The 27,562-nt window shown below is 48.3% G+C and overlaps 12 protein-coding genes and 1 non-coding gene across 13 annotated transcripts; 4 read left to right on the top strand and 9 right to left on the bottom strand.

The window, feature by feature from the left end:
• Positions 1–1,505: 1,505 nt before the first annotated feature.
• M431DRAFT_62971 (hypothetical protein) lies at positions 1,506–2,052 on the top strand (the record flags this gene model as incomplete). Its single annotated transcript, XM_024921627.1, has 2 exons — positions 1,506–1,845; positions 1,922–2,052. Coding segments are annotated over 2 exons (471 nt in total), but the record flags the coding sequence as incomplete, so codon positions are not given.
• Positions 2,053–2,888: 836 nt separating this feature from the next.
• M431DRAFT_479781 (hypothetical protein) lies at positions 2,889–4,305 on the bottom strand (the record flags this gene model as incomplete). Its single annotated transcript, XM_024915806.1, has 2 exons — positions 2,889–3,703; positions 3,768–4,305. 2 exons carry the CDS (start codon positions 4,303–4,305, stop codon positions 2,889–2,891), a joined length of 1,353 nt encoding a protein of 450 aa, XP_024777961.1.
• A 185-nt stretch (positions 4,306–4,490) lies between these two features.
• On the top strand, positions 4,491–5,797 carry M431DRAFT_110593 (hypothetical protein). Its single transcript, XM_024911754.1, has 3 exons — positions 4,491–4,632; positions 4,697–4,814; positions 4,889–5,797. The coding sequence occupies exons 1-3, from the start codon at positions 4,567–4,569 to the stop codon at positions 5,662–5,664; spliced, it is 960 nt and encodes a 319-aa protein (XP_024777960.1). The 5' UTR covers positions 4,491–4,566; the 3' UTR covers positions 5,665–5,797.
• On the bottom strand, positions 5,794–7,202 carry M431DRAFT_517840 (hypothetical protein). Its single transcript, XM_024920346.1, has 4 exons — positions 7,032–7,202; positions 6,947–6,955; positions 6,404–6,884; positions 5,794–6,346 (listed from the first exon to the last, which is right to left on the bottom strand). Exons 1-4 carry the CDS (start codon positions 7,056–7,058, stop codon positions 6,219–6,221), a joined length of 645 nt encoding a protein of 214 aa, XP_024777959.1. The 5' UTR covers positions 7,059–7,202; the 3' UTR covers positions 5,794–6,218.
• Positions 7,203–8,233: 1,031 nt separating this feature from the next.
• On the bottom strand, positions 8,234–10,239 carry M431DRAFT_110590 (hypothetical protein). Its single transcript, XM_024911753.1, has 3 exons — positions 9,900–10,239; positions 8,656–9,823; positions 8,234–8,601 (listed from the first exon to the last, which is right to left on the bottom strand). The coding sequence occupies exons 1-3, from the start codon at positions 10,052–10,054 to the stop codon at positions 8,362–8,364; spliced, it is 1,563 nt and encodes a 520-aa protein (XP_024777958.1). The 5' UTR covers positions 10,055–10,239; the 3' UTR covers positions 8,234–8,361.
• Positions 10,240–11,010: 771 nt separating this feature from the next.
• On the bottom strand, positions 11,011–11,107 carry M431DRAFT_t52. Its single transcript has one exon. It is a non-coding gene; the product is annotated as a tRNA-Ile (tRNA).
• A 356-nt stretch (positions 11,108–11,463) lies between these two features.
• Positions 11,464–13,812, bottom strand: M431DRAFT_110585 (hypothetical protein; the record flags this gene model as incomplete). Its single annotated transcript, XM_024911752.1, has 5 exons — positions 11,464–12,577; positions 12,642–12,776; positions 12,834–12,971; positions 13,031–13,226; positions 13,291–13,812. 5 exons carry the CDS (start codon positions 13,810–13,812, stop codon positions 11,634–11,636), a joined length of 1,935 nt encoding a protein of 644 aa, XP_024777957.1. The 3' UTR covers positions 11,464–11,633.
• A 769-nt stretch (positions 13,813–14,581) lies between these two features.
• M431DRAFT_479776 (hypothetical protein) lies at positions 14,582–18,904 on the top strand (the record flags this gene model as incomplete). The annotated part of the gene is made up of 6 exons (XM_024915805.1): positions 14,582–17,054; positions 17,111–17,344; positions 17,388–17,456; positions 17,523–17,570; positions 17,629–17,784; positions 17,841–18,904. The coding sequence occupies 6 exons, from the start codon at positions 14,582–14,584 to the stop codon at positions 18,902–18,904; spliced, it is 4,044 nt and encodes a 1,347-aa protein (XP_024777956.1).
• A 266-nt stretch (positions 18,905–19,170) lies between these two features.
• M431DRAFT_362005 (hypothetical protein) lies at positions 19,171–20,736 on the bottom strand. The gene is made up of 2 exons (XM_024914567.1): positions 19,557–20,736; positions 19,171–19,487 (listed from the first exon to the last, which is right to left on the bottom strand). Exons 1-2 carry the CDS (start codon positions 20,319–20,321, stop codon positions 19,368–19,370), a joined length of 885 nt encoding a protein of 294 aa, XP_024777955.1. The 5' UTR covers positions 20,322–20,736; the 3' UTR covers positions 19,171–19,367.
• Positions 20,454–21,008, bottom strand: M431DRAFT_479774 (hypothetical protein; the record flags this gene model as incomplete). The annotated part of the gene is made up of 1 exon (XM_024915804.1): positions 20,454–21,008. One exon carries the CDS (start codon positions 21,006–21,008, stop codon positions 20,454–20,456), a length of 555 nt encoding a protein of 184 aa, XP_024777954.1.
• Positions 21,009–21,152: 144 nt separating this feature from the next.
• Positions 21,153–23,366, bottom strand: M431DRAFT_78376 (hypothetical protein; the record flags this gene model as incomplete). Its single annotated transcript, XM_024922681.1, has 3 exons — positions 21,153–22,257; positions 22,338–23,187; positions 23,267–23,366. The coding sequence occupies 3 exons, from the start codon at positions 23,364–23,366 to the stop codon at positions 21,153–21,155; spliced, it is 2,055 nt and encodes a 684-aa protein (XP_024777953.1).
• A 499-nt stretch (positions 23,367–23,865) lies between these two features.
• On the top strand, positions 23,866–26,183 carry M431DRAFT_137843 (hypothetical protein). The gene is made up of 2 exons (XM_024912569.1): positions 23,866–24,575; positions 24,629–26,183. Exons 1-2 carry the CDS (start codon positions 24,186–24,188, stop codon positions 25,973–25,975), a joined length of 1,737 nt encoding a protein of 578 aa, XP_024777952.1. The 5' UTR covers positions 23,866–24,185; the 3' UTR covers positions 25,976–26,183.
• M431DRAFT_137839 (hypothetical protein) lies at positions 26,184–27,371 on the bottom strand (the record flags this gene model as incomplete). The annotated part of the gene is made up of 2 exons (XM_024912568.1): positions 26,184–27,210; positions 27,264–27,371. 2 exons carry the CDS (start codon positions 27,369–27,371, stop codon positions 26,302–26,304), a joined length of 1,017 nt encoding a protein of 338 aa, XP_024777951.1. The 3' UTR covers positions 26,184–26,301.
• Between the last annotated feature and the right edge of the window lie 191 nt (positions 27,372–27,562).

The following is a 27,562-nucleotide window of genomic DNA, read 5'->3' as shown; positions in this document are numbered from 1 at the left end:
GGGCATCTGATTCGACTAGCAGCCGTACTTTGTTCCCTTGCTTATAATAGCGTCCCTCACTTGCAACTTGGATTGGTGCATTGGTGCATGATGCTGTACCGTCGAACCATTTAGCTCTTGCGGCACCCCTCTTTGCCTCTTGTCTCTGTCTCTCTGCTTACTACTTAGGTAGACTTGGATGCTACTTTTCGTGTCTCCCGCTTGCAGCCTTCGACAAGCTATCAATCCTATCCCGACCAGACCTGGCCTGACCTGACCTAACCTGATTGTCTCAGTACCTCTTCCATACTACTTGTACCTACTTGCTACTTGGTGGTGCCCAAAGCTTCGCCTCTTGCTTTGTGTGAATCAATCGATCCCACCCTTCGCTTCCTCTTATCATTGATCTTTTGCCGCCCTCGCTTCCATTCTTCCATTCTTCCATCTCCTCCCACTTCCCACCCCTCCCCGGCTTCAGACAAAGATCAGCTTCTTCATCCGCCCCCCCCATGTGGCATTGGATCAACTTTTTACCTTTTCAGCTGCATCGACTACTGGATTAATTAGTTCACACTTCTTCTCTGATCTGATCGACTCTCTCCCTCCTTCACTCCGTCTCTGTCCCATCCCATCCTATCCTGTTCCTGTCCTGTCAAAACGGCCGATCGACCCTGTCCAAGCTCCACTCAGCTTCGTTGCCCTGCGATTGAGAGGAACGAACTGCTCAGCTTCCCCTCCCAGGCCCGGATCACCCCCCCCTGGATCCCAGATTCCGTGCAACGGCCCCGCAGCGGCCTTGGAGAGCTCCAACAGCGATCTCCTCACCGAGCTGTCAACGCCCTGTCTGTGTCTGTCGCGGGACATTTGATAATTGAGCAGAACAGAGCAGCAGATCCTCACTTGATTGACGATTTGCTCGCCCGTGTATTCACCTCGTCTACTCTTCGGCCTTTACAAAATAAGAGGCGGAAATGAACGACAGTCCAGCCTTTGTAGATTACGGCCTGGGCATCCACGATAACGTTCCAGGCTCCGGGTTTCCTTTTGATTTCCAGCCAGAAGACATCGATTCGCTTGTCGATCCCGGCTTGTCGCTCTCGCCATACGCAACCACCACGCCAGACTCGCACTTTACAACGCCGCCGTCCGTGCCATTGCTGTCGCCCGGAAGCTCCATTGAGTATTTTGGGGACCACCGAAGCAGCATTGGCAGCCTCGACTCGACAATTGCCCCTCATGAGATTGTCGCCAGCTCCGCCGCCAAAAGCAGCAGCAATCACAACAATAAGAGCAGCAGCAGCAAGCCGACTAAGACAGCTCCCAGCGCAGCATCAACATCAACAGCCACCGCCACCATGATGACAAGGACGAGAAAGGCCGCCGCCCAAAATGTCGATGCGTCCACCTCGGAAGCTCAACCTCGCTCCAAGCGGCAGAAGACGGCTTCTTCGGCCCAGGCAACAACAATAAAGCAGGAACTCCAACAAGAGCAGCCACCGCCGCCGCCCCCGTCGCAAAAACGAAAGCTGGCCCGAAGAGGAGCTGCTGCAAAGAAGGAGGATGCAGCTCAGCGCAGCAAGAATCTTGAGCGCAACCGCATCGCTGCGTCCAAATGCCGCCAGAAGAAGAAGGAATGGGTGTTGGAGCTGGAAGAGACCAAGTCGGGCATGGAGCTCCGCCACAACAGCCTGCGCGTGGAATACTTTGCCCTCCTCGAGGAAGTGACTCGCATAAAGAACCAGCTCATGGCGCATGCGGCGTGCAATGACCCCAATATTAATTTCTGGATCGAAAAGGAAGCTCTCCGATATGTCGAGAGGTGCATGGACCCTCCGGGCGAGAGGCGTCCATCAGCTGCCGCGAATGGTGAGTTTGCCTGGTGAAGAATTCGGTGCAGCTGGCATTACATGTCTAGAAATAATGACTAAACGAAACAATGCAGCTCCTAGGTCATGCACTTTGCCCTCGCCGGCAGAATCGCAACGTTCCCAGCTGGAATCGCCAATGCACAAGCATGAGGGCATCAACCTCGACTACATGCCCGACGAGCTACTGTCTGGTGAAGCTGTCTGAAACTAATTGGCAAATATACCAGAAAAGGATCAGAAAAAGATCAATGAGGGAATTAAAAGGCTGAGGACAGCCATGCATAGATGTATCCTTTTTGGGGGAGCAGAGAGAGGGTACATGACGATTCATTCACACTGAGCAACTGCAGCTCGTCGCCATTTCGTCGCTCCAGCATTGACTCAATTGATGAGACGCGTGGCGACATTCGCAGCCATAACGCATGGCTATGACACAAAGCATATACCTGGGAGAGTAATTAATGAACGAGGGCTCTCCAACTAATACTGGAATTACCTGGGCTACGATGCTACGAGCCCCCTGAGTATCTTGGTATTTAGCTATTCAGCTTTTGACCTCTTTTGCCAAGAGAGGGAACGGGAAAAAGGGAAGACCTTGGGGGCTGAAAACTTGCAACTGTTTTTGTAATGCAGGAGAGGGGACATACAAAAAAGGAGCTGGGGCAATGGCAAGCGTTTTCGAGGATTGATGTGTATTTTGTGTGGAAAATATCCCGAACCGCCCAGTTTTTTGTAAGTACAGTACATATTTTTACTTTACTTTAATCATAGTGCCGACGAATATATCAAACGCGGACTTTTTACTCATCCCCCATCATACCCCCGAAGACTGGACTCCTATTTTTTGGTCCATTATTCAGACGTAACATTTTGCCTTGTAGGTAAGAGGTAGTAGTACATTGTATATATATAGGTCCTTTTCACGAGCCAATATGCTGGTACCAAACGTAACACTCCATTTTGTTTTTATACACATCATAAGAATATCGTACAATAATATCATGAGCTTTCTATTTTTTTTCGTTCCCTGCCTTTTCCCTTCTACCTCCTCTTGGTCCATCCGCGGCCATTCGACAGGCCCTTGATGCGCTTCGTGTACTTCCACAGGTGTCTGTACGCGGGACCCTGCCTCTTGGCCTCCCAACCACGAGGCTTGACCGGCGGCTTCAGGCTGTGGACGCGAGCAGGCCGGAACTCGACGTCTGCGCCGGGGATGCCGTGGCGGGCCATGACGTCCGCGGTGTTTTCGTCCCAGACGGAGCGGAACATGTTGAAGCCTACGGGGGTGAGGTTGAACTTGTCGCGGAACGACTTGAGCGAGAAGCCGTCCCGTGCGGCGTACAGCTGCTTGAGCTGGGCGACGTCGACTTTGGCCCCGGGCTTTTGTTCCAGCAGGTAGACGCCCAAACGGTGGTAAGGAGCGCCCTTTTGCGAGACGGGCGCGAGCCAGGGCACGGCGAGCTGGTCGTCGGCGGTGATGCGGCTGAGGGGCAAGGAAGTGCTGTCCGGGCTAAGCGGGATGTTCGCCGCTAGAAAATGGCATCTCTTGGAGAAGGCGTCGTTGTCCGCGTCGGGGACATCGGCGTCGAGAACAACGAGGGAGACGAGGCGGCTTCCGGCGTCGAAGACCTGCACGCGGAGGCGGGGCGGGTGCTCGCTGACAAGGGAGTCGACGACGGCGCCGGGGGCGACCTTGGAGTGGCGGAAGTAGAGCTGGACGTCGGCGACGGGGTCGAGTTTGGGCAGGACGTCGGGGACGATGTTGAATTGCTTGATGCGCTGGGCGATGAGGCGGTAGTCGTAGGAGCGCCACTTGCGTTCGGCGTAGTGCCTGTAGATGGGCTTGTTCATGTCTCCTATAGAGTGATACAGTGAGTATATCATTCTGATGGTAGAATCAGAGCGTTCTTCTTTCTTTACCTAGACCATCTTCAAAGCGCTTCTTGACCAGAGGGTCGTTGATATCCGCCTGAATCTTGAGCTGCTCGACGTAGCGCCTCAAACTCGCCAGCTTCGTATCCTTCATTGACTGCCCCCCCTTAACCAACGAAGCGTCCTTGCTCTCCAATGCCGCAATCTTGGCCAGTTCTTCCTGGATCTTGGCCACCTTCTCCTGTCGGTCCGCCGCAAGAATGGCCCTCGCCTCCTGGAACGCCTGGTACGGCAGCTGCTCAAAGGGAACGTTGGCCGTGGTGCGCATGGCGACTCTCCGCCTCCGCGAGCCGACGGGCATCTTGCCCGCCTTGATCAATTCGGCCTCGAATTCCGGCAGCACGCTGTTGGGGTCGAGATCGAGGGCGCTGGGCTGGGCTGGAGGAGGAGCAGACGACGAGGCTGATTGCTGCTGCTGCTGCACTTCGGCGGCGGCGCGGGCAGCTCCCGTCGTGAAGGGCCGGATTGCGCATTGCTGGCGCAGCTGCCGTGCCAACGGCCTCGCAACAGCCTGGCACCGCGACATTGTTGAGGCTGGGACGGTGGGAATTGGACGGCCTCGTGATATCAAAAGAGAAGTTGTTCAATTGGTGGTGGTGGTGCAAAATGGCTTTGGAGTTGCAAAACTAGCCCCGCTGAAATTTTCGGCGGCCGGAGGCGGAAAACGCCGCTGCGCATTTTGGGCTTCTTTGCACCACCGAAATCGAACCCGTCTTTTTTCGTCACTCTGAACGTACGACTAGGAGCGAGAGCGACAACCAGGCATTGCACAAAGTCGCTGTCGAGAATGGCTGGAAAGGGAATTGGGTGCCTCGGCGAGGCCATGGCTGCGCTGAGGATATCTGCGTCCAAGGTGTGTTGAGAGAGAGAGTCGAAAAGTCTTTGATATGACGAGAGGCTGACCTTTTGCGAAATAGCCGGCGACGACAGCATTCAGCAGACAGTTTACACGGTCAATGGCTACCGAATCACCAGTAAAGGAGATTACAAAGTCGGCAGCCTCTGCACAGTCCATCATCCAGTCATGGAATCCAAGTGAGCGACCATCACGAGAAACCCCCCCCAAAGACTCTCGAAATAGCCCTCGACTAACCCCTCCAACCACACAGTCTCAACCGTCCCCGTCACCATCCACAGCTTCCCTTCTCTCGAGCCGCAATCCCTCGAGCAATGGTCCGTCCAGCACCTCTACCTCCCCCTCCGCCGCGACCTCCTCCACCTCGCCGTCGTCTACGAGGGCGACAACACCAGGCAGGGCACCGCATCCTCCAAGACCCGCCACGACGTCCACGGCTCGCACCGCAAGATGCGCCCGCAAAAGGGAACCGGAAGAGCCCGTCAGGGTACCAGGCAAAGCCCTCTGCTACGAGGCGGTGGCAAGTCGTTTGGCCCGCACCCTCGCGACTTTGGAACCAGACTGAACCGCAAGGTCTACGACAAGGCGTGGCGCACGGCGCTGAGTTACCGGTATAGACGGGGCGAGCTGATCATCTGCGAGGACGGCATGGAGCTGTCGATGCCTCATGATTTCGACCTGGTGGCGGACAAGTACCTCAAGGACGGTCTGAGGGAGGCGTATCTAAAGAAGTACATGTCGGGCGTTTTGAGCACGCTGGGCCTTGGTCGTGAGGACGGCCGCACGCTGTTCGTCACGGGCGACCGAAGAGACAGGTTGTACGAAGCCATGGAGCAGGTGCCTTGGGATGGACGAGCTCTTGACCTGGACGATGTTGATATCAAGGATCTGCTCGAGACGGGCAAGGTGGTTATGGAGAGGAGTGTGCTGCGAGAGATGATTGAGCAGCACCAGAGCGACTTGGTGAGCCGGATTTTCGTCAACGGGATTCCCAAGGGAGGCCCTGCGCTGGGAGAAAGGGTTTTGTGAGAGTAAAAAGGGATCGTTAGAGGATGAGAGATGTGTACCCAAATGAAATGTATATTAGTCATGGATTCGATATCATGAATCTCAATGAATGAAAAAAAGAACCCTTGTATGAGTACATTGAATGTCATGGAAGTCTTCAGCCATAACCATTATGTCCCATAACTGCATGTCCTTGTGGACAGATATAAACCAGTTTTCGTTTCAATCTGCATTCAGATGGGCTATAAAGGATAATATTCCATTCTCAACCAGTCTCGCAGCATTGAATTGGCCTATTGTTATTACGTGCTTCTGATAATCGACGTGTATGAAAAAAAAGAATTCCGATTCATAGCTTAATGTACCCGGTTGATGCTAGATTACAAGCCAAGTGTCATTTTCAGCATCACCAAACGCCACCCTTGATCATTTAACAGCGGTTCCTAGCGAAGTATTCCAATTCTCCCATTTTCTAAAAGTCACACATATTCGTCTCCCTTTTTCCCCGGGACGTCATATTTGGACTAGATTGCGCGCGTGGGTATCGCAGAAATTAGAGCTTTCATACAGCTTCTTTATCGTCGAGGAGGGGGCTGGAAGCCAGGAGGAGGGCCGCCAGGAGGGAATCCAGGCGCGCCAGGGAAGCCTGGAGCACCTGGGAAACCGGCGGGAGGAGGGAACTGGCCAGGGAATCCAGGAGGGGCTACAATCCAATAATTAGTACCAATGGCTCTCGAAACAGTGTGAGGCAACAACTTACGGCCGCCTCGTCCTCCAAAGCCAGGAGCTCCAGGAGCACCGGGGGCTCCAGGGAAAGATGGGAATCCTGGAGGGGGAGCACCTCCACCAACACCAGCAGCCGGTCCGGCGAGAGAAATCGGGGCCGCAGCACCGCGTCCAGCAGGTCGAGCAACGCCGGGGCCAGCCTGAAGAGTCGAAGCAATGCCGCCGGTGGTGGCCTTGCCCAATCGAGCGCTAGGATCGGCGGGAGGAGGTGACTCGACGGTCAGGGAAATGATGTGTGCTCCACGAACAATCACCAAGCCAAGTGTCCTCTTCTCCTCCTGCACGATGGTCTGGCCCACCGGTGCGCCTCCGGGAGCGGCTGTCTTGTTCTTGCGCTTGATGCGGCGGAATTCCTCAGTGTCGGCCAGGACGAGGTTCATATGTCGGTCGTAGGCGAGCATCTGGCCAACGAGCTGTCGCGAGTCCTGCAGGGTCACGCGCATCCGGTAGTTGATCTGGGAGATTCGTCAGTGTCCATCACGCCAAACGTCACGGGGGATCGAGGGCGTCGTCGTACGTAACCGGCCTAAATCACGTCTCGTCAGTCTAACCATGTCAACGTCAACGCTTCCAAGAGACGGCGGGGAGGAGAAGCAACTCACCATCTTGCCGAGCTTGTTGGACGCCATCTTGACGATGTGATGAAAGGCTACGAGTGTAGCTCTTTTGGTTTGTTCAAAAATTGTTTGTGTGTTTTTGACAAAGCTGGTGTTCTTCAGCCTCGTCGTCGCTGCTCTGCCTCGTGGGAAGCTTGAGAGTCTGCGATTGATGGTGTTGAGACGCTTTGGAAAAAAGCAGCTCCAATGATTTTGGACTGCAATTGGGAGTGGAGCCTGGCGTGTCAGTTCCCCGGTACTGCTTTTTTGCCTGAGCTACTGGTGCAAGCAGAGGTACAGGATACTCTGCACGTGCCATATCACATGACTTTTCTGTCAACTTTTATCTTAACTTGGGATTTTAGATGGACTTTGAGACGTCATGAACAAGATATATACGAACAAAAAGCATTCAGGTAAGAAACGTTATAATACTCTCTCGACACTTAAAAAAAGGCATATATTCTACCAAGTATTTTCATCCTGCCTCAGTCGCCATTATATCGGTGCATTGCAATCCTATTCATCACACGTATGTGCCCACAGAGTACTAAACATGCTAGGCTGGAGATGGAGAGGCTCTTACGGCTCTTGGAAGAGTTTAAAATTGCTGTGAAAGCAGGTCGTTAACACCTTACCACTTTAGTGCTTTGTCCACATAGGTAGGCTCTGGGGAGAGGTTAAAAATGCTGTGAAATTTCCATCACATCCCAGGGTCATTGCTAGTGCTTTTCTGGGGAGAGGTTAAAAATGCTGTGAAATCTCAGGTCCAAAGGACCTGGCAGTTCTGCACTTGCATGCCAAAGAATATGCGAACATGTGTACGCGCTAATAACCGCGTGAGTATTCGCAGAATTTTGGCATGTAATGTTTTATATGATAACAGCCATCCCCGCAATCCGGACACGGAACTCAAATAAGTATTTGTGTAATAGCTTTTGCCGGCACCTGATCAGCAAGTTGCCACCTAAATAAAGGAGGAAAAAGCAGAACAGCTGCTTTTGTAAAAGAGACTCATGAGCATCACAACTCCTCTTGTAGAATTTTGATCCGTGTTAGATTTTGATACTCGTCAAATATAGTCTTGATTGCTTCCATGTGGAATGAATCTTATAATGGTGATATGTATCTTCTTAGGTGACATGATTGCTTTTGATGGTCACATTGCTACGTCCAATTGCATAGGCCGCTATTGAAAGAACAAAATTGGATCGCTAATCATAACCATTTACAAAAAGATTGAGTAGTATATTTCTCAAATAAACATCCTTCGTGCCACTATCACGTCCGTCTTCCAAATTATTAAGCAACCGAACGAATGATGAGAGGCTTCGGTCTATTGAGTGGCTTGGACGCGCCTTATCCTCACCATTGGCATCGACATACCCGTTGAGCTGCCCCGGCTCTGAACATATCGCTGTTCAATCTCTTCCAAGCTATGGCCTCGAGTCTCGACCATACGCAGCGCCACGATGATGGTGGTGAAGAGGGAAGAAAATGCAAACAGATAATAGGCTCCGTATGTCGACTTTGCAATGAGCACCGGCGTGATGAGGGCCACGAGATAATTTGAAAACTGCATCAATTAGCATTCTGTGTTTCGAAATCATCCGAAATCTCGATTACATACCCAGTTGGCGCTCTGAGCAAGGCTCGATGCACTGCTCCTCGTCTTCCTCGGTAGGCTCTCCATCAAAAAGGTTCGGAAGCCGATGGCCCAAGTTCCGTTGAACACAATGGCAAACAGGTAAATCGACACAATAACTACCCACTTGCCAGCTCCTCTGTCAGCGTGGACCTTGTCAGCCGCATACAGAGATCCCATCACAAGCATGAGAGTTGTGATCAAGACGCCGCCCAACAGACTTGAGGTCCTTCGCCCCCATTTGTCCGCCAGAAAGGTGGCCGGGATGGTGACTGCCAGGATTGCCAACGCAGAAACGCCAGAAGCCAAAAAAGACGCCTGCGTACCACTCAGTCCAGCCTTTTCGAATAGAATCGGTGCATAGTAAAAGATGCCATCAATTCCAGCAAGCTGCTGCATGCCCATGATGAAACATCCAAATACAGTCCGGGCACGGAACGGTGCTGAAAAGGCCTCCTTGAATCCCACAAACGTCTGCTTGAGGCCTTGCCACAGCGTCTCATCAGCAGGGTTGTTAGCTTGATCTTGGTTATTGGACTCCTCCAACAGTTTTTCACGCTCGACGTCGTCAAAGCCCAGTCGGACGAGAACATCCCGTGCTTCGTCAACTCGGCCCTTGGCTAATAACCAGCGTGGAGAGGCTGGCACGAACCAATATGTTCCCGACAACAAGAAACCAAGAGCTGATGTGGTGGCCAACGGGATGCGCCAGCTGAGTGATGTCGACGGGCCAAGACGAGAAGTGCCGTAGCAGATGAAGAAACCGGAAACCACACCAATAACAATGGTGAATTGCGGCAGCGCTGTCATCGTACCCCGGACTTTGGTTGGAGACATTTCGGAAACCTGAACCCATACATTGCTCACGAAAAGGCCCTCGCCTACACCCTGGATAAGTCGTCCAACAATGAAAGCAGCAAGATTGGAAGCAGAAGATTGAACTGCCGCTCCAACACCAAAAACGAAAGCCCCTATTGAAAAGATGCGGACCTGACCAAACCTGTGAGCAAGAACTCCGGCGACGAGTGCCGTGAAAGCACCGGAGATGAGCACCGACGAAACAATCACTCCGTGGATGGTAGGTGAAAAGTCACCAAAGGTCTTGCGAAAGGCAGGCATCGTCGTCACAGGACCAATGTTACCCGTATCCAAACTATATCATTGAAAGAAAGACTCGTTAGTGACATGATGATTCGAATACTCAAATGATGAATTATGCCATCACGAACCCAAAGAGTATGGGGACACTGGATGCCATCAAACAGGCCCATATGTAAAAAGGCGGTGCCTTTGGCCACTTCATCTTGCCGTTTACGTGCTTCTCAGCTCGCAGGGTTACAACGTTATGGATGTCGTTGAAATATTCCGGACACAAGTTGGTCATGATCTGCTAATAAAGGAAGAGTCCCCCGGTGGATTCCATTACACTAGACAGCCAACTAGCACCTGATGCTTTCATTGAAAGAGTCATACCGATACTAGTGATTATGGATTGGATCGAAATGATGCCGCCACTAGCCATCGTGTCTGGAGACTGGGGGTCTCAACTCCGGGACCAAGACAAATTCACGTCCCCCAAACCCGGAGTTTAATGCGGAGCTGCTATTTGGGGTAATCGGCTTCACTTACGGAGTACACCGAACACGACCATCGTTGGGAATCGATCTGATGAAGCCTTGGGCCTTATCGTACCCATTTATTGTCATCACGCGGCTTGCCCGAATTTTCAATCTATTGGCTTTTAGCATCAAACTGCACATGATTGCTCGTGTTCTGGAAAACCGACAGATATGGTGCCAGCAGTTCACCGAACTTGTTTAATCGGCCCCGCAAATACCCTGCGATATGCCGGCTCATTCGGAGAAAATAAAGTATATGGAGACTTTAGTGGGAAGATGCCTAAAGCTTTGGGGTCTTAAAGCTGATCGTGAATGCATCCTGTACGAGATATCTACAACTCTACATGCTGAATCACAACGGATTCACGATGACACAATACCAATATGGGATTGCATAATGCAAATGACTATTAGAAAAAAAATGGATGATACAGAGGCCGAATCGTCTTCTCATATTTTCATTTCTAAGAAACTGAATTGATTCTACTCTCGTACGTTCGGTGTGGGTATGATGAGCATCCTACTAATGTATGTCCTGCGTGTACGTAGCTACCTGTCAATATACGTCTGCAATACCAACCAAAAAACCCCAGCAAACAGCTACTCTCAATCTTTGAGAAATACGATCACATAGTCTAAATGCTTTTGCCAGCTTGAATGCTTCACTCTCCATTACTACATAAAATCTCTGCGACATCTGGCTTGAAGGCAAAAAAGTTGGTGCCCCCGGCCAGGATCGAACTGGCGACCTTAACATATCTCCAAGAAACCATTTTGGATCTATAAGAGTTAAGTGGTAACCACTCCACCACGGGGGCTTCGGAGATTAAACAGCCAAACATGATTTTATAAATCCATACCGCGACAATGGAATTGGAAGCTTTTCGCCTGCGCTGCACGGCTTGCCGTCGAAATAATTTAGATTCTTGTGTTGACCGTGAGGCCTAGTAGCTGGAGAGATGGCTTCTTTTATACAAATTGGTGGCGAAAAAAATTTGCTTCACGAGACTAGCGTTCCACCACGGAATCGCACTGCGGTTATAGCCTACCTACCTACCCTTTAACGAAATGATCCCATCCGGATTTCACTTGAAGTTCGAAAATTATTGATACTGCTGTACTAATTCCATCATCTCTCTCTTTTTTTAATCAAGTATTCAATTTGTATTGTGACACGGATTCCTTTGTCTATATCGCTCTCATATTTGTAACTTGACCACGGATACATTTCCCAGGATTGCTCTCTCAAACAAATACTTGTAATTCATATTATCGAACAAACATCGTCTCGTAATTTATGTTTCAGGCCGCTTATCGACGAATTGTCGTCTTCACTGTCTACAATTAAATAAGTTCTCCCTCAAGCTCCCTCACCATCCGCTCGTCACTCGCTGCCCAGACCATTTGCGGCAGTCCCTCTACATTCAAGATCAAGTCCTCATTCTCAAACGCACTCCGTATTATCGTTGTGCCCGGTGTACTTGTAAGCAGTACTTTGACTGAAGCAGGCATACTTGTGTCCTGGGAAAGACGAATCAAGATAGAAAAGACTTGCAGCGCCTCTGACTCAAACTCGTCTCGTTCAAATAGCGCAGCGTTGTCAATGATGAAGAATACTGACACTGTCGGAGGAAGTTGCCGCAATAAGTAGCATAGAACCTCTATTAATGCATCGAGATTGCCTTCTTGCAATCCCACGAGGTTAATAGCTGTCGAAGACAGCAAATGAGCGTCGAACGCATGCTGTCTCAGCAACTGATCAATTAGACTTGCAATCATACCACGCCCACCAACACAACCTCCAGACTCCTCTGCTTCGACATGCCGTCCGCAGAACCACATCATTGACACAAATCGCTCCTTAGCTCTTAGTGCTTGTGTCATAGTCATACAGAAGACGGATAGTGACGAGACACCCTCAATTACTTTTGGTAGCCGGGAGTCCCAGTGAACCAAAAGCTTGGAAGAAGTCGGCGACACAACCCAGTTGCGAAACAACTGTGTGTTCACAATTTGTTCAGCTAGGAGTCGTTGTTTGGGAGGGAATTGCTCTTTCTTGTCTGCAACATAAGCAAGATCTTTGAGGTCGACATCAAACATATTCAGTAATTGTCGTAGGTTGTGTTGACTGATGTACCACTGTGTTGCCAATATCTGTGGCTGCGGTGGTAGATATGGCGATACGCCTTGTAACGGTGAGTAGGCACGTAATGTATTATTTTCGGCTCTGAGAAAGTGGTTCTCGCGCTGGGTTTCTTCAAGCTCCCGGCGAGCAGCTTCGAGCATTTCTATGCAAAATGTGAGTATCTGGATTATACCTACCACGAAAAGTTTCTGAAGGTCATGACTTACTATCTTTTTCTTTGACGTGTTCTGTCAATAATTGATTCATGGAGTTGAACCCGTCTCCCAGATTTTGTAGTTGCTTATCAACCCTTTCACTCATAGTCTGCACGTTCCTAGAAAGCTTTTGTGTCTCTTGAGAGTCTTTGGCAGAGAGGATTAGCCTGATAGAATCTTCATATTTAGAGTGGATATGCATACAGATATGAGATTCGTATATATGTGACTTTAAAGCTTCTTCCATGAGGCTTCTGCTTTTTGTCTTGATCATATCAAGGCTTTCCAACAAGCGTTTCTCGTACTCATTGTTGGTAAGAAGCGCCTTGGTTCCTCTCATCACTGTCCACGCACTATGTGTTAGTTTGATCGACAACTACTTGTCAGTCAACTGGACTTACGAGAGTTGCTAATGAAGAAACCAATAGCTAATTCGATTCCTTTGAGAGTGGCAACGGTCAAATCCACAGATGCGTTTGCAATATTCTCATCGTCTGGAAAAGTTCCCAGAAATAGCTCGACGTCTGAAAATATAGAAACGTTGTCATCAAAACTCTCAAGGACCTTTTCGCGTAGGCGGGCAGCAATCTTTACAGCCTGGTTCGCACCCCCGTCAGTCTGGGAAGTTTATGTCCATATCTCTTCAGTGCACTCATCTCACATCCAGAAGCACTTGCAAAGAACCCAACACGGGTGTCGCTGCGGTGCCCTCAGGGACAACCTTTGAGGCTATCTTGACCACACCCTCCAGAGGGGCAATTTTGCTCGCAGCCTTTCGTCGCACATCGCGTAGTTTATTTGCTGTACCTTCTTTGTTTTCATATTTGAACTTTGCTGCTTCCAGGCTGCTATAAATTGCATCCCAGCTGGTTTTATCTCGGATACTATATGTTGTTTTAGATCGGCCGTCAGGCTCTACTGTTGATTTCAGCTCTTCCATAGCCTTTGGGAGTATATCCTCCCAGAACTTCATTGCGTTGATGTTCGTTAATACGGGTCTTGGAATCCAGGCCACGCCCTCGTCCAACTTTGCCATACTCGGCACATACTTCCCAACAGCTGGATCATAGTGTACAGAAGGATCCGCAAACAATTGATGGTGCTCTGGAAGTCGATTGTCGATAAAGGTGACGCTGGCAGGGCGATGGCCAAGACTTGACCCAGCAGTGTCTGGGTCCGCCATATTGCTGGCCTTTAAGAGTAACTTGAAGGTGCTGTTGGTGAATAGTTTCGAGAGAGTTGTTCCACTTTTCGAATCGAATCGTTATCGGTAACTATTACCAGTTGCGCTCATTCATTTGGTGTGTGATGACATGAATCGAGTTGCCAGTTACCACCGAGGAAGGGTTATGACGCTAATCATGTATGTAATATCCAAGTATCGTACTATTGGCCTCGTCATCTGCAAGGATACCCAAATGATCAACATAGTCTTAGGCAGCGGCATAGTCGTCTCAATTATAGCACTAGTTTTCGCAACCTTGCTCCTGTACTCCGTCAATCCGTATCCATTCTTTCAATTACCCCTCATCTGACAGTCATTCTTCGACAGCTACCTGTAGTTTTGAGATGTTTTCCGTGCTGCATGGGTGTGGTTTTCCGAGACGGATATTGTGGGAATTCGTGGGGCTGAGCAATCCATTAGAACTGCTGTGGGATCACGCATAGCAAACTAGCTGCTTATCCAGACATTTCGCCCCCAAATGTCTGCGAACGTGGTGTGTAGGATTTGATTCGCCTAATTTTAGAATGTTAAGCGCTTCCTACTTGAGGCTCTTTTGGTGGTTGTCCCCAGAAACTTATCTTTAGTTCAGAATATATTGACTCTTTTGCATTCAACACTTCTCACTCGTCGATGAACCATTCGCAAATGCCGGCTCAGTGAAGCAATACACAAATCATCGCTGCGTTGTATGGCCTCGTTGGGGCTTGCAGTTTACTAAGCATCGAGAATGAGTCTTAACGGCCCTCTCTCAGAGGCCGATGAGTCAAAGACCGTCGATACTACCTCGACCATGACTTCGACTCTGTTGGCCTCAAGTCAAGATGAAACTCACAGTGGGAATGCTGGCTTTGGTGAAGTTGGCGATGTAATTGGAGATGATAACAAGCCTGCTGCACAAGGAGTTGCCAGATTCGTCGACGACATCGAGACTCTAAAGAAGAAGATTCTCGAACTCGAACAGCATGCCAAAGCCGCTTCATCGACAAATCTCGAACAAGAAAATCCGCCATCAGAAAGAGAAATTGAAAGAGAACAGTACAAACGAATGGAAGATTGCCTTTATAAGCACCGAAAGGAGTGGGAGGTGAATGTAGGGCCTGGAGGGTGGAACCTATGGTCATTCAACGACTATTTTAGGAACGGAAGATCTGATCGCCGCTGGGAACTAAGCAACGATGAAGTTTACCAACGGCCAAATCCTTTTAATCCATCTCATAGCTGCGTGGATTTAAAAGATACTGTGGATGCGGATGCGAAGGCTGATGCCTATGAGGAGTTTGACCGCGAAATCGATTATGGCCACCGCCGTGAGCGGCTCCGTAAGAACTTTGAATGGGAAATGGATCGTCTCTATCTAATAGAAGAGTCCGAAAAAAGAAAGAAGCATAAAGTTCCGAGAGACGACGAACTTGAGGAACCCGGGAAAGCTGAACCCGACAAAGACACAGAGCGGGTCTTTGCAAAGCCGAAGCTCACTCGGGTGAGCTGGGCGGCTTTCAAAGCCATGGAATCGATGATAGAGGAGGAGTCATGTGCCATTGATATTCTCATAGGCGATCCCATTGTCGATGATGATGCCAGAGATTACCGGCGGTGGTATGGCTTTGGTAAAGGTCGAAAGCGTAAGACGGAACTTGTTTTGGATGGCAAGACGCACGAAACGAATGAAAATCGCCAAGGAGCTCTTCCTGAGAGAATACGAATCCACTCGACTATCCTTCGTCACATTCTCGCTAAAATTCTCTCGTCAAACGCGAATGAAGTATTGACTAACTCGAACTATCGCTCGATAGTCTTCGTGAGGCCATTCAAAGCCCTCTTCTTTTGCAAGCCTGCGCTGCTAGACTGGTACGCTGAGCTCTCGCAGAAGCTGAATGAAGAGAAGAACAAACCAAGTGTTTCCGAGATACGGGATACCGAGGGTGACTCAAGTCTGACGCCGGCTGCAGAGGATTCTCAAGTCGAAAAATCACCTGCTGAAGAACCTACGGCTGAAAAGCCAGTGGAACAGACTGAAGACAAGACGGACCATGATGTGAAGGAAGAAGTGACAGCAAAAAAAGAGAAAGTGGAGAAGGAAGGAGCAGAAGGAAAAAGCGCAGATGAAGAGAGGACAGAAGAGGAGAAGACAGAAGAAGAAAAGACAGAAGAAGAAAAGAAAGAAGAAGGAAAGACGGAAGAAAAGAAGGCAGAAGATGAAGAAGACGAAGACGGAAAGCTTGACAACTTTACAAAGTCGCCGGCTGCACTGGAGCATATAAGTTGCCTTATCGATTTCATAGATTCAGACGTTTCCTCGAGGGTTCTTCATCTCGGAGAGCCTGAATGCCGCAAAGTGTTCTTTTCGGATCTCTGGTTACTTTTCCGACCTGGAATGGAAGTTATCGGAAGCGATGGCAAGCAGGTTTACAGAGTTATCGGCGTCACCAGCGCAAAACACCGAGTTGCGGCACCTTGGGAGAGGTGGTATAACAACATTACGGATGACAAGCGCAAAGCCTCACCCTTCAGCATCACCTGTATCTACATCGATTTTGACGGAAAGAATATTGGTCCAGTAACCAAAATCTTTGACTTCAAAAGGTTCGATGGCGAGAAGGATATTACTTTACTTGAAGTTTATCCTCTTCGCTTTCATCCTGTTAAGCAATCCGACCTCGATGATTCGCTGTGGTCAGAAGATGAAGGTCTATCACAGCATCAGAAGCACAGACGAATGTTGATACGACGGGGAGCCATGTTTCTCGAAGTTGCCGCCGTCAAGCACATGTACTACGCTGGGCCTACACTCGAAGTACGCGATGATGTCGAAGGGCAGGTAGTCATCGACTTCGAAACAGCCTTTTCTGTGGAAGATGAGGTCCAGAAGCAGTGGAAGCCAATCTTGCATCCCCTCATTGGAAATCCCCCGGCGGACGATGATGATGATACGGCCGATGCTCGTTGTCGCGGACGCTGCTGCGAAGGCGATGTTGTATACGACGACACGCATATAGACGACCAGCAGAAAACAGAATATCTCAATAGTCTTTTACCCAGGATAACAGCTTTGAACGAGCAACCTTCTATTGCCGTTTTCCCACGGTCCTTGAAAGAGTTGAGGGCGGCTGGTTCTGAAAACGGCCCCTACGTTACAGACGAGGAATTAGTTATCATGTCGTATCGTGTCTTTGGCTTTGTTCTACGTAACCGCAAATGGGGTAAGCAGTCAAAATTTCCTACTTCTTGTCGTTGTTTGCTGATATAAAGCCTTTAGCTAAATTGGATCTCACGTACATGACGGCGATACATGCGCCAGAGGCGTCGGCCGTGTTGGCTGATGAGAGAGCACGCAACAGTACTGACAATAAGAAGCCCAAAACCGCTTTCGATCGTCTGGTTATCGAGAAAGAGCATAGGTCCATGATTGTGTCACTTGTTGCCCAGCATTTCCGAGACAAAAAGTCGTCAAGCGGACAACAACAGCAGTTTGACATTGTCAAAGGCAAAGGTAATCTCCAAATGAATGCTTATTATATACAATCAACTGACAGCTTTTACAGGAAAGGGATTAATTTTGCTTCTTCATGGCGCGCCCGGAGTGGGTAAAACATCGACTGCTGGTTCGTAATTCCAATTCATTTTGTCCACCTAAAGTTCATCTTGCTGACATGATGTGTATCAAACAGAGGGAATAGCAGAACTTTTTAAGAAGCCGTTATTCCAAATTACGTGCGGTATGTAAATCTTTACACGGTCGTGTTTGATCGATGGCTAACGTGCCTCTGTTACTAGGTGATCTCGGCACAACTGCAGCAGAAGTCGAAAAAGCTCTAGAAACAAACTTTGCGCTGGCAAATAGATGGGATTGCATTCTTCTTCTCGATGAGGCGGATGTATTTTTGGCTGCGAGGACCAAAGAGGACTTTGTGCGGAATGGACTTGTAGCAGGTGCGTCAAAGTACAGAACATTCATCGCTATTATACTAACTAATTGCTCGTCTTAGTTTTCCTGCGTGTTATGGAGTATTATGCCGGAATTCTCTTCTTGACCACCAATCGTGTTGGAGACTTTGACGAAGCCTTTACGTCTCGAATTCACATCAGCTTATACTACCCGGAGTTAGATGCCGGCAAAACTCTCGAAGTTTTCGACAACAACTTGGCCATGATTGAAGACAGGTTCGCAAAGAAAAACCGACTTATAAACATTGAGAACACAAAGATTCGCGGCTTCGCTGCCACTCATTTCCTCCAGCACAAGGAGGCTCGTTGGAATGGCCGGCAGATTCGCAACGCTTGCCAGACAGCACTGGCCTTGGCCGAGTATGAAGCTCAGGGCAACAGTCACGAAGCTATTCTGAAGCCCGATGCTCTCGTTAATCTCAACGAAAGACATTTCGAAATTGTACAAAACGCATATCTCGAATTTGCCGATTACATGAACAAGCTATATGGTATTGGCGCGGCACAACGGGCCAAAGAAGGTCGACTGCGAGCTGTCTGGATCGACGAGAACAACAATATTGTCGACACTTCTGGGGCCAATAATAGAGGACAAGACAAGAAAAAGGCCTTTCTCAACTCAACACAAGCGCAGCTGCCACAACAACAGATATTTGCGCAGAATTCATCTCCACAGCCACATCAATACATCTTACAACAGCCTCAGTACTCTCAGAATTTCCAACAGCATCAAGATTTGCAGCAGCAGCAGCAGCAGCAGCAGCAACTATTTCAGCAATTTGGCGTGCCACAGCAACAATACCAGCACCAGAACATTGTTTCCCCGCAGCCTGTCTACCCCAACTCGAATCAGATGCAGATGCAGATGCAAATGCCAAACGTTCCCATCAATCAGCTGCAGTGGAATAATAGAGTCGACCCTACAAGCAGTGCTCCGTTCCAGAGTCCTACGTTAGTGCAGGACCCCATGCAGATTCCACGGTCCATAGCACAACAGCCGCCTTTGTCGCTATCGCCACCGGCAGTGCAGCAGCCGCAGCAACAATCAATTGCACAACAACTTGGTCAAGGCATTCAGAGCATGTATACAGCATCATCTACCTAATAAGAAGCTAGAAAAGCTTTATTGGACAACCAAGGATCCGTGTGAAGATGGTTTGCGGTCAGGTTTTAGTAAAATATGTGAATATGGGCAGAAAACTGCAAAATACTACGCAGTAGTCGTAGACCCCTGGGGCTGACGATCGAGCACAGACAATTCCTATTGAGACTCTTTATTAATATGCGCACGGATAGATCAATGTCGAGATTAAGAGAAACAAATGTATTACAGAATCTTAACTATACCTGGATCAGCATTGACTGCCTTCATTCGAAATAATAAACGGACATGCTGTTTCCCCCGTGCCCTCGATTCAAAACTATATTCGTAGACTAGAGGATCACAATGCTTGTATAGCGATGTAATGATCAAAATAAAATAATAACTCCATATATTTCGTTCTGATGTTAGTTCTAGTAGGCAGTGTATTCTCCATTACCAAGAGAAAAGATCATTGATGGATATACTATGCCGAGCCTACATAATCAAAATTAATAAGGCAGTTGTGGCAGAACGGGTGTCGACAGTCGCGTTCAGTGCAATAATAATCGACGTGAAATTCGAGATCTCCCGTCCCGCATTGGCACTGGTAGTATGTATGTCAGTTGCTTCCTTGGCATGAAGAAGGGGGGGGGGAACAAGTCTCCAGACGTACACATTGCCATGTTGTTTCGCTACGTCTCGATTGAGCCTTTTGGCTCTCGCTACCAGACGGGACCTGGACTTCCTTTTCTGCTCGGACGCGACGTAACACTTCCTTCAGGCCGATTAATTTCTCAACAACAATCCTTATCTTTTTATCTTCTGCTGCTATTTCCTCTTCGTAGTAGTTCAACTCCGATTTAGACATTTCTGTTCTTGTTGGTACTTCTGTTGAGGCATCTTGTGCTTCCAATTCCGGCGGTGCTGCAGAGGAATCTTTTAGTCCACGCTTTGCGTTAATTGCCTCCAATGCCTGCTTGTGTCTCTCCTTTCTCTCTTCATGCTCAAGCAGCTCCTTGTTGGCCTCTTCTATTTTTAGAAGTAGTCGCTTTTCTGACTGTGCTTGTTTTTCATTTCGTTCTCGTGCTGTTTCTGCTCGTCGCGCTTCTTCTGCCTCTCGCTTCTTTTGTATCTCTTTGATCATATCTCTCTTCCCTAGGAAATCGAATGATCTGATTTTGTTGACAAATGCGTGCCCTTTCTCATTTCTTTCCAATATGTTACTTGCCCCAAAGTATTGAATCTTTAGCTCTTGAACATCTAACATGTATAATGTCGTTTGTTGTGCCAATGTTCGGGCCAATGTTTGCGCTTCTAATTTGAGCTCCGTGCCTTCAGCTGCCTGTTCAAACTCTGCCTGAGATTCTTCCAACAGCACTCTAAACATTTCCCTCAATACTCCTATCTCTGATTCATTATCATGTCCCCCCCCTCGCATTTCAATATCTTCCTTCCTGAATAGGTATGGACTACCCGCCGCTTCTTGCTCTGCGATGATATCTACGGAACTCAAACGGTGGGTTGCATGTGCGGCAGCTTTTTGTCTTAATGACAGGAATTTTTTCTTCCCTCAAGCTGACGGCTGGGGCTTCTCATCCGTGGGACTCGATGAATCTCGCAAGGATAGGATGAATTCAGACGCGGTCGCCGTCGTTGCGGCATTAGATTCATCATCATTCGTCTGTTGGTGATCGGTTTGCAGTTGGCGGAGCTTCTCAAAGTAGCGCTCGGAAGCGAACTCGGCGATATCAGGCGGATCTATGGGCACCCGGCGGTCGTCATCAGCTCGGCTGGGGTTTTGTCCACTGTGGCCGGCGTGGTTGTCTTCTGATAATATGTGATTCTCATTCACACGAATTTCCTCAAGAAGCTCATCCGCCATTCTAACGAAGCCATGAACGTCAAATGTGAGTGGATATTCTTCTGGTGCTTCAAGGTCTATTCCCACATAAGGTGTATTGTGGTTGGTTTCTTCCGATATTATCTGTTGCTGCTGCTGGGCTTTCCGCCGAATTGAGTCTCTAACTGATTGCTGGGCTTGCGCGTAGGTCTGCCGTAGAATTCTTGACACTGTATCCTGTGGTATGTTTTCAGAGCCGCTAAATTGAGAAGCCGCCTCTGTCATAAGGCGATTATAGACAACACGGGCGTGCTTATACAATTGGCCTCGTAAGGCGGCATTATCATATGCTTGCGGTGGCCCTTGTGATTGATGCTGTGCTTGTGACAGAGCCTGTGTATGCACTTCTTCTAGGCGAACGTCCTCATTCTAGGCTAGTGGCGGAAACTCTTCTCGTTCAGTGAAGGGTATAGAAGGCGGGCCGCCGTCAAAGGAGCGTGAAGAGAAAGAATTTGAGTCTGTATCATCTCCGTGCTCCTCCAGTTCGTTTTGACTCTGTCGAGTCTTCCAGATGCTCCGGCCCCAAATAGTTTCGGCGTGCCTCTTCCCGGCTTCGGTTCGAGCAAATATATGAAGAACTTTAGTGTTGATCGGCTTATCATAAAGATTGGGGTCATCTCTTGACAATTCCTCCACTTCTTGTAGCGCTTCCTTTACTTGGTAAGCCGTCGCTAACAGTTGCTTTGTCCGTAGCAGTGCCGGCCCATCATGTTCAGGCTGGCCGCTTTGAATAAGTTTCAAGTGCTCAAGCGTTTCGATAGCCTCTTCTACCAACCCAGCCCCAATGCATGCTTCTCCGAACTCGAATAGGAGGTTGTTTACTGTGTCGTTCGGGGTCCAGGCTCTAATTACTTCCCCACACCGGCTTAACTTGCCGCCTGCATGCGCCATTACCGCCAGGAAAGTTTTATCGTCCCAATCCGTATGCCTTAATGAGCGTACTATTCCTGCGTCACATAATATCCCATTCATTATTTCATCATTTGTCGTGTTGGGCTCCTCATCTCTGCCAGTAGCATTTGATTCTACATCTGGATCCTCGTTGAAAGACCTGTCAGAATCAAAAATAGCACTAGCAGATCGACCTCTAGAGCCCCCCTCATTGTCATCATATGTACAGCGAGGTAAGGAAAACATTGCGAACCGCTCAAGGTGAAGAGCGATGTGATTCCAAAACTTTTTCGAGGTCCCCAAAACTATTGAGCAAACAGGACAGCTGCGGTGGATATTGGTAGTTGTTGATCTTGCAAAGCTTGGGGACATTACGTCTTCTTTATGATGTTTTTGTGTATGTTCTTCGTATGTAGCCAAGGTGGTAAAGGTTTCTTCTTCATGCTTTGGGCACCGAAATACGATTTGGTGGGTAGAGATCTCGTGCTGAATCCAGTCGTCACGGTTGTCATATAATTGCTCAGAATCTGAACAATGTTCAAAAGTGCAAATATAAGGTCGTAAATCTCGTATTATATGAGCTCTAACAGATAAATGGTAAGCAATGTAACCTCAGGGTACATACAACTACCTATCCATGGAGCTTCGGGGGAATATTCTTACCTCCAGGCCTTTTCCGAGAGAATGGAAGCAGGACAAATGGTATAGCAGTATGGACATTCGAAGAATTCATCAACTGGGGATGCTTTCGGGGGCGATGGAAAGCTGACGATGTCCTTGCTAGGATTCCATGCCGACGGAGCATACTCAGAGACGGCAAGAGTCATGACATTTTCTTTCCCCAATTCTTTCCCAGTTTCGTGCGAAAGGCGTAGTTGAGTAGCCGTAGTGACTGTGAGAGGTGCCTTGGCCTTTTCATTCTTATCTTCCAATTGTATAATATGACTTGTTGTAGGTAAATTATGCGTTGGAACTTCCACGACAACAGCGGCGTGTTCACGGAGCTTGTTTTTATGCTTTCTCCAATAAGCAAACTGCTGCCGTCTGAGTCCATTAGCTCGAGCTATGCGGCGAACAAGGTAGGATTCATCTCCATTTGATAGTCTCATCCTATTCAGCTCCAACGTCTTTCTGATCGGCTCCCACACCTGATCTTCAACAAGCGTTTTGTCGTCGCCAACTGTGTCGCGGGGTTTGGCTATTGGATTTTCTTGGATAGCTTTATTCTTTTCATATTCTAGAAAGAGAGAGCTGATATGTTCATAATCAAATTTCTCAAATGACTTGAACAAATCTACGTTTGTTTCTTCATCGACTTGCTGCAAATTTCTGGCTTTTGTGGACGTAATCCTAGTCGCTGGGTTTCGTATCCAAACGGCCATCTTATATAGTCGATCAATGGGATCCTTGATACTATCAAGAAGCAAGTCCATATCCGATTCCATCTCAGAGCTTGAGTCTGTATCTGAATCTTCATCTTCCTGTTCAATATCGCCATGAAGGTAGGCAAGGGCTGTAGTATAATGTCAGAATGATTCCAGAATAACAGCAGGGCCGGAGCCAAAAGTAGTAGATTGAAATGCCATCTGTACCTTCATCGAGTGACCTATTCAAATTTTTCATCATCTGAAGTATGGCCTCTTTCATACTTTCGGAATCGCGAATCCTGTAATCCAGAGAACCATGACCCATTACAAAGACGCCGAGATTCACCGCCCAAAGTTCAAATCGGTCAAATTGAGCAAGGAAGAGTTGCTTCGGCGATTCGTGTGACTGATCTTCGGCTGATTTTAACTCAACTTCTTGAAGAAGCTTGAACCGCTTCATTGTTGCGAGACCCGTATCCGCGAGAGACTCCATTGCGCTGTATTCAGACACGCAGAACCTGATGATCACGAGCTTTGTTTCTGGGTTAATAGTTTGCCAATAGAGGCAAAGGAATCATAATGAATACTTAATAAATCAAAATCGCGAAACGGCATTACAACTTGATAAGTTGGCGATTGGCCTCGGAGTGACAAGGGTCAATGGTTACTCACGCTGAGCTGTGCGGGGAGTAATCATCTACTCTAGCCAATTGGATTATTTGATGGGAATGATACCTCCATTATTGCCAAGCCGAATATTAACCAGATCCTGAGATAGTGGTTGACATTCAGACACGCTATGTCTGCTGCTCGAAGGTCTGCGTACGGAAGATGCGGTATAATGTGGTAAGATTTCTTTTTGGGCGTCTGCTACTTGACCTACCGACGCTGATTGTGGTCTTCTACGATATAAATATTTTGATGCACTTGGATTGTATTCCTTTTCAAGTTGTGCGTATCATCATCAAATACATATACCCTTGCAATCTGTACAAGCTATTGCCACCTCATAGCCTGCACAGGTGGTCAGGAATATCCCCGCATCAGCAGAGCCTCACGGGAATCCTCCCAAATCTGCGCCTGACGATGTCATATCATAGCATCCGAAATTAGGGAGGCCTTTCAAGCATCTTAAAGATTCTATATGTCGACTTTTGAAGCTTTTGGAATTGTTCTTCGGGCGATTCCCATCCTTATCTCGGGCGCAGAGCTATGGCGTGAGGGATATGATAAAGGCCGGCTGGCATTCCGTAAGCGACAGTATGTCGACAAGCTTGCGAATGCCTTGCTGCTACAGCGACAGACAGTATCAGAGACAGTTCATCTTATCATCACGCGGAGCGGCTACAGTTACGATGAGGCTTTGCTCAACGAGGATCCGATTGCATACTTTCAGAATAAGAAGATTCAGGCTCAAGTGGAGGACTTCCTGGGTGATGAGAACTACAAGGCCTTGACTGGGAGGCTGCGAGACATGCAGGTTACTTTGGAAGAAGTGGCCAAACATTTGGACGGTCTCATTCCTTCTCACAAGGTATGGTGAAATAAGAGTTACTGCGAGAAAGCCTTTCTTACTGTTCAGTACAGGATAACCCATACGATCTTGTTGGCATCATAGAAGCAAATCAAACAGCGAAAAAACACAGAGCAGATTTTATCCCTCGACTTAGAGTCGCTCTCAGGAGTAGCGAAATAAAACAGAGCATTAGCGAGCTTGACACGGCCACCAGCACACTACACACATTCTCACAAACGATGTTGATGAATCGCCATGGACCTGTTAGTTCGCTGCCATCATCCAATAGCACCAAGCTAGCCAAAGCGTTCCGTCGGATTCAGAAATCCTCCAAAAACCTGTACACGGCTCTCTGTAGTTGTTGTATAGGATCTTGTCACAACGAACACGACGTACACGTCTTGCTTGAAGACCGAATTGACGTAGCATCAAAACTTCTCCGTTCTACAAAGCAATGGAGCGAGGAAGATAAAGCAACACTGGCATTTCAGCTAATCTTTGCTGCAAAGCTACTCGTTCCGATTCAGACGAGATGCCATGAACTGTCAGTTAGATGCATGCAGGAAGACGAAAGTGGTGACTGCCTCTCGGCACTAGAGTCAAGGCTTTCACAGGTCAAGATACGTGAACCCGAGCCTCCCAAGTCAAGTAATTCGACTTCGTCGCAGCCAAACTTTACTCCAGTAGACAATTTTTGCGCAGCTGTTGTCTCGGCTCATAAGAACACGCAACATGTCGCCTTTATATTACATACAAGTAATAGGATGGGCGTTGTGACAGCAAAAGAGAAGACTGTAATGCAGAAAAACAGCTGTCAAACGATTACTTTAAAAGATGTACTTTCGGGGACATCCAAGTGCTACGGGGCAAGGTTGCCTCTGCAGTCAAGCATGTTGCTCGCCTCCAAACTTGCTTCAAGTCTGCTTCAATTCTCTCAAACACAGTGGTTCGGTCAAGCATGGTCAAAAGATTCAATATTTTTCCTCTTACACCCAGTTTCCGACGGTGTAGCGCCCCTCGCCGACTTCAATCGACCTTTTGTGTGTGCAACGATCGAAGGCACAGAAGCCAACGAGGTGAAACCCGCTGAGCCCAAGTCTATCCTCCTGGAACTTGGAATATTACTGCTCGAAATATGGCACCATACCGTATTGGAAGACCGTTTTGCCCAAAGGATAGAGCAGGCGTCAGGAGATTATTTCTCCCGATTGTCTTTCGCGGCTGAGTGGTTGGATGATGATTACAACACGCTGCTACCATTGTACGAGAATGCTGTAAGATACTGCATTTACGGGGCGGCTACAAAGCGCTGGACCGATTGGAACACAAATGAGCTATGGGGCGAAATATGTAAAGAAGTCATTAAACCTCTCTCAGAGAACTGTGGGCAATGGAGGAAGAGTACAGTGGCATATTAATAATAGCCCTTATTCTACAACACTACTGCCAAGGTTGTACAATCCGAGAGATGGAATTCAAGAAAAATGAAGATAATGAGCCGCTGTAGAATTAAAGTAACAGAGCAGAAGACGTATCCAATGGAAGTTACAAGAGGCGGGCTCAATGAAGGGCTATGGCCATCACTTAAATCTAGTGACCAGAATAGCTTCAGTATCAATAACGATGCTCATTATGATTATGTATAGGATTATAAAAAGTGAAGATTATACATTATTAAATAGTGGCTATTCCCACTCTTGACCGAGCAGCGATATCCATATCCGTCATGATCATTCCTGAACCATTACTCCTCATACGCCGCCACAGCAAATCCATGTCTTTGCGCATGAACTCTTGTTGACCTGCCCTTATCCGCTTTCGCCTCAACAACCACTTCCTTCTCATTAATGCTCACTAGCTCTCCCAGCTCCTTATGATTAACTCCCGTATCCGTTGGCCAAACTCGCACCAATTGTCCCTTCTTCAGCCCCAGATGCTGAACCAGCGGATCTCCCTCATTGACCTGTCCTTCCTCTTCATAAAACTCCGATCCCAGGATCAATTCCGCAGCTTCATCCCCAGTCAAAGTCTTCACCTCACCCAACTCCTCCTGTGCTTCCGCCGCAACACTCTTAAACCTCTCCATCCAAGCAAACACCTTCGGAAACTCCCCCCTCGGAATCCACTCATCCGGAATCGCTCCATGAACTCTCTCCAACCACACCAACGACCAAGCAACCTCAATATCACCAATACTCGGCTTCTCAGTTCCCAAAAGCCACTCCCTCCCATCAGACAACAACGTCCGCTCCAAAAACTCAAACCCATTCTTCACCACACGAACCGCCTCCGGACGCATCGCCTCCAAAGCCTCCCGCGGGAAAAACGTCGTGCCGCCTATGAACTCTGCACGGTCTTTTACAAACGCCGGGTCATTAAGTCCCTTGTGGTTAAAGAGAACAAGCTGCACGACGTTTCTTTGAAATCCGGAATCCATAATGTATACTTGGAGAAGCTGCTGCAGCGCTCGCTCTTCCGGAGTTGTCGCGACTGAGAGATGGACCGTTTCCTGGCCGGGTTGAAGTTCATTGAGTTTTGTGATGATGAGGCGAGTGTCTAGGTAGACGTCTTTGCCTATTGTGAGAATAGGGATGCGCCTGTATTTTACGCCTAGACGGTGAATGTCTGGCCGGGGCATGATTCGTGGCTGAATCTGCGTTGTGTTAGTGTTAGCTTGACCCGGGAAACAGAGTTGCTGTTACATACGCATTGTTGGTATTTGATCCCCTTTAACGCAAGATACCACACCACTCTCTGTGAATACGGAGAGTTTGCATAGTGATACAGAACAATAGGCTTCTCTGTTATGGCCATGGTTGAAAGTGCGGGGCAAGAGCAATAAGGATTCAGAGATTGTCATTGACGGGAAGAGGATTTCATTCCCTTTATATCCGTGGCTGAAGGATTCAGACTATTCAGCTCTTTAGCTTGGCATCTCAACGAAGGATCAATTGGTGGCTAGAAATGACGAACTAAAGCTGAAGCCATGGGATTCGGACATATCG

This window comes from Trichoderma harzianum (assembly GCF_003025095.1).
Source record: "Trichoderma harzianum CBS 226.95 unplaced genomic scaffold M431scaffold_3, whole genome shotgun sequence".
Lineage (NCBI taxonomy): Eukaryota > Fungi > Ascomycota > Sordariomycetes > Hypocreales > Hypocreaceae > Trichoderma > Trichoderma harzianum.
This window is presented reverse-complemented; position numbering and strand designations above follow the sequence as displayed.

Coding starts and splice junctions, on each gene's coding strand:
- M431DRAFT_517840 (XM_024920346.1), bottom strand. CDS start 7,058: ATGGCGTCCAACAAGCTCGGCAAGATG. Junction 6,347..6,403: donor CTTTGGAGGACGAGGCGGCC/GTAAGTTGTTGC, acceptor ATTGGATTGTAG/CCCCTCCTGGATTCCCTGGC.
- M431DRAFT_362005 (XM_024914567.1), bottom strand. CDS start 20,321: ATGCGAGGGGGGGGACATGATAATGAATCAGAGATAGGAGTATTGAGG. Junction 19,488..19,556: donor GCGAAACAACATGGCAATGT/GTACGTCTGGAG, acceptor ACATACTACCAG/TGCCAATGCGGGACGGGAGA.
- M431DRAFT_137843 (XM_024912569.1), top strand. CDS start 24,186: ATGTCGACTTTTGAAGCTTTTGGAATTGTTCTTCGGGCGATTCCCATC. Junction 24,576..24,628: donor GTCTCATTCCTTCTCACAAG/GTATGGTGAAAT, acceptor TGTTCAGTACAG/GATAACCCATACGATCTTGT.
- M431DRAFT_110593 (XM_024911754.1), top strand. CDS start 4,567: ATGGCTGGAAAGGGAATTGGGTGCCTCGGCGAGGCCATGGCTGCGCTG. Junction 4,633..4,696: donor TGAGGATATCTGCGTCCAAG/GTGTGTTGAGAG, acceptor TTTGCGAAATAG/CCGGCGACGACAGCATTCAG. Junction 4,815..4,888: donor CATCCAGTCATGGAATCCAA/GTGAGCGACCAT, acceptor CCAACCACACAG/TCTCAACCGTCCCCGTCACC.
- M431DRAFT_110590 (XM_024911753.1), bottom strand. CDS start 10,054: ATGACCAACTTGTGTCCGGAATATTTCAACGACATCCATAACGTTGTA. Junction 9,824..9,899: donor AGTGTCCCCATACTCTTTGG/GTTCGTGATGGC, acceptor TCAATGATATAG/TTTGGATACGGGTAACATTG. Junction 8,602..8,655: donor TTGCTCAGAGCGCCAACTGG/GTATGTAATCGA, acceptor TAATTGATGCAG/TTTTCAAATTATCTCGTGGC.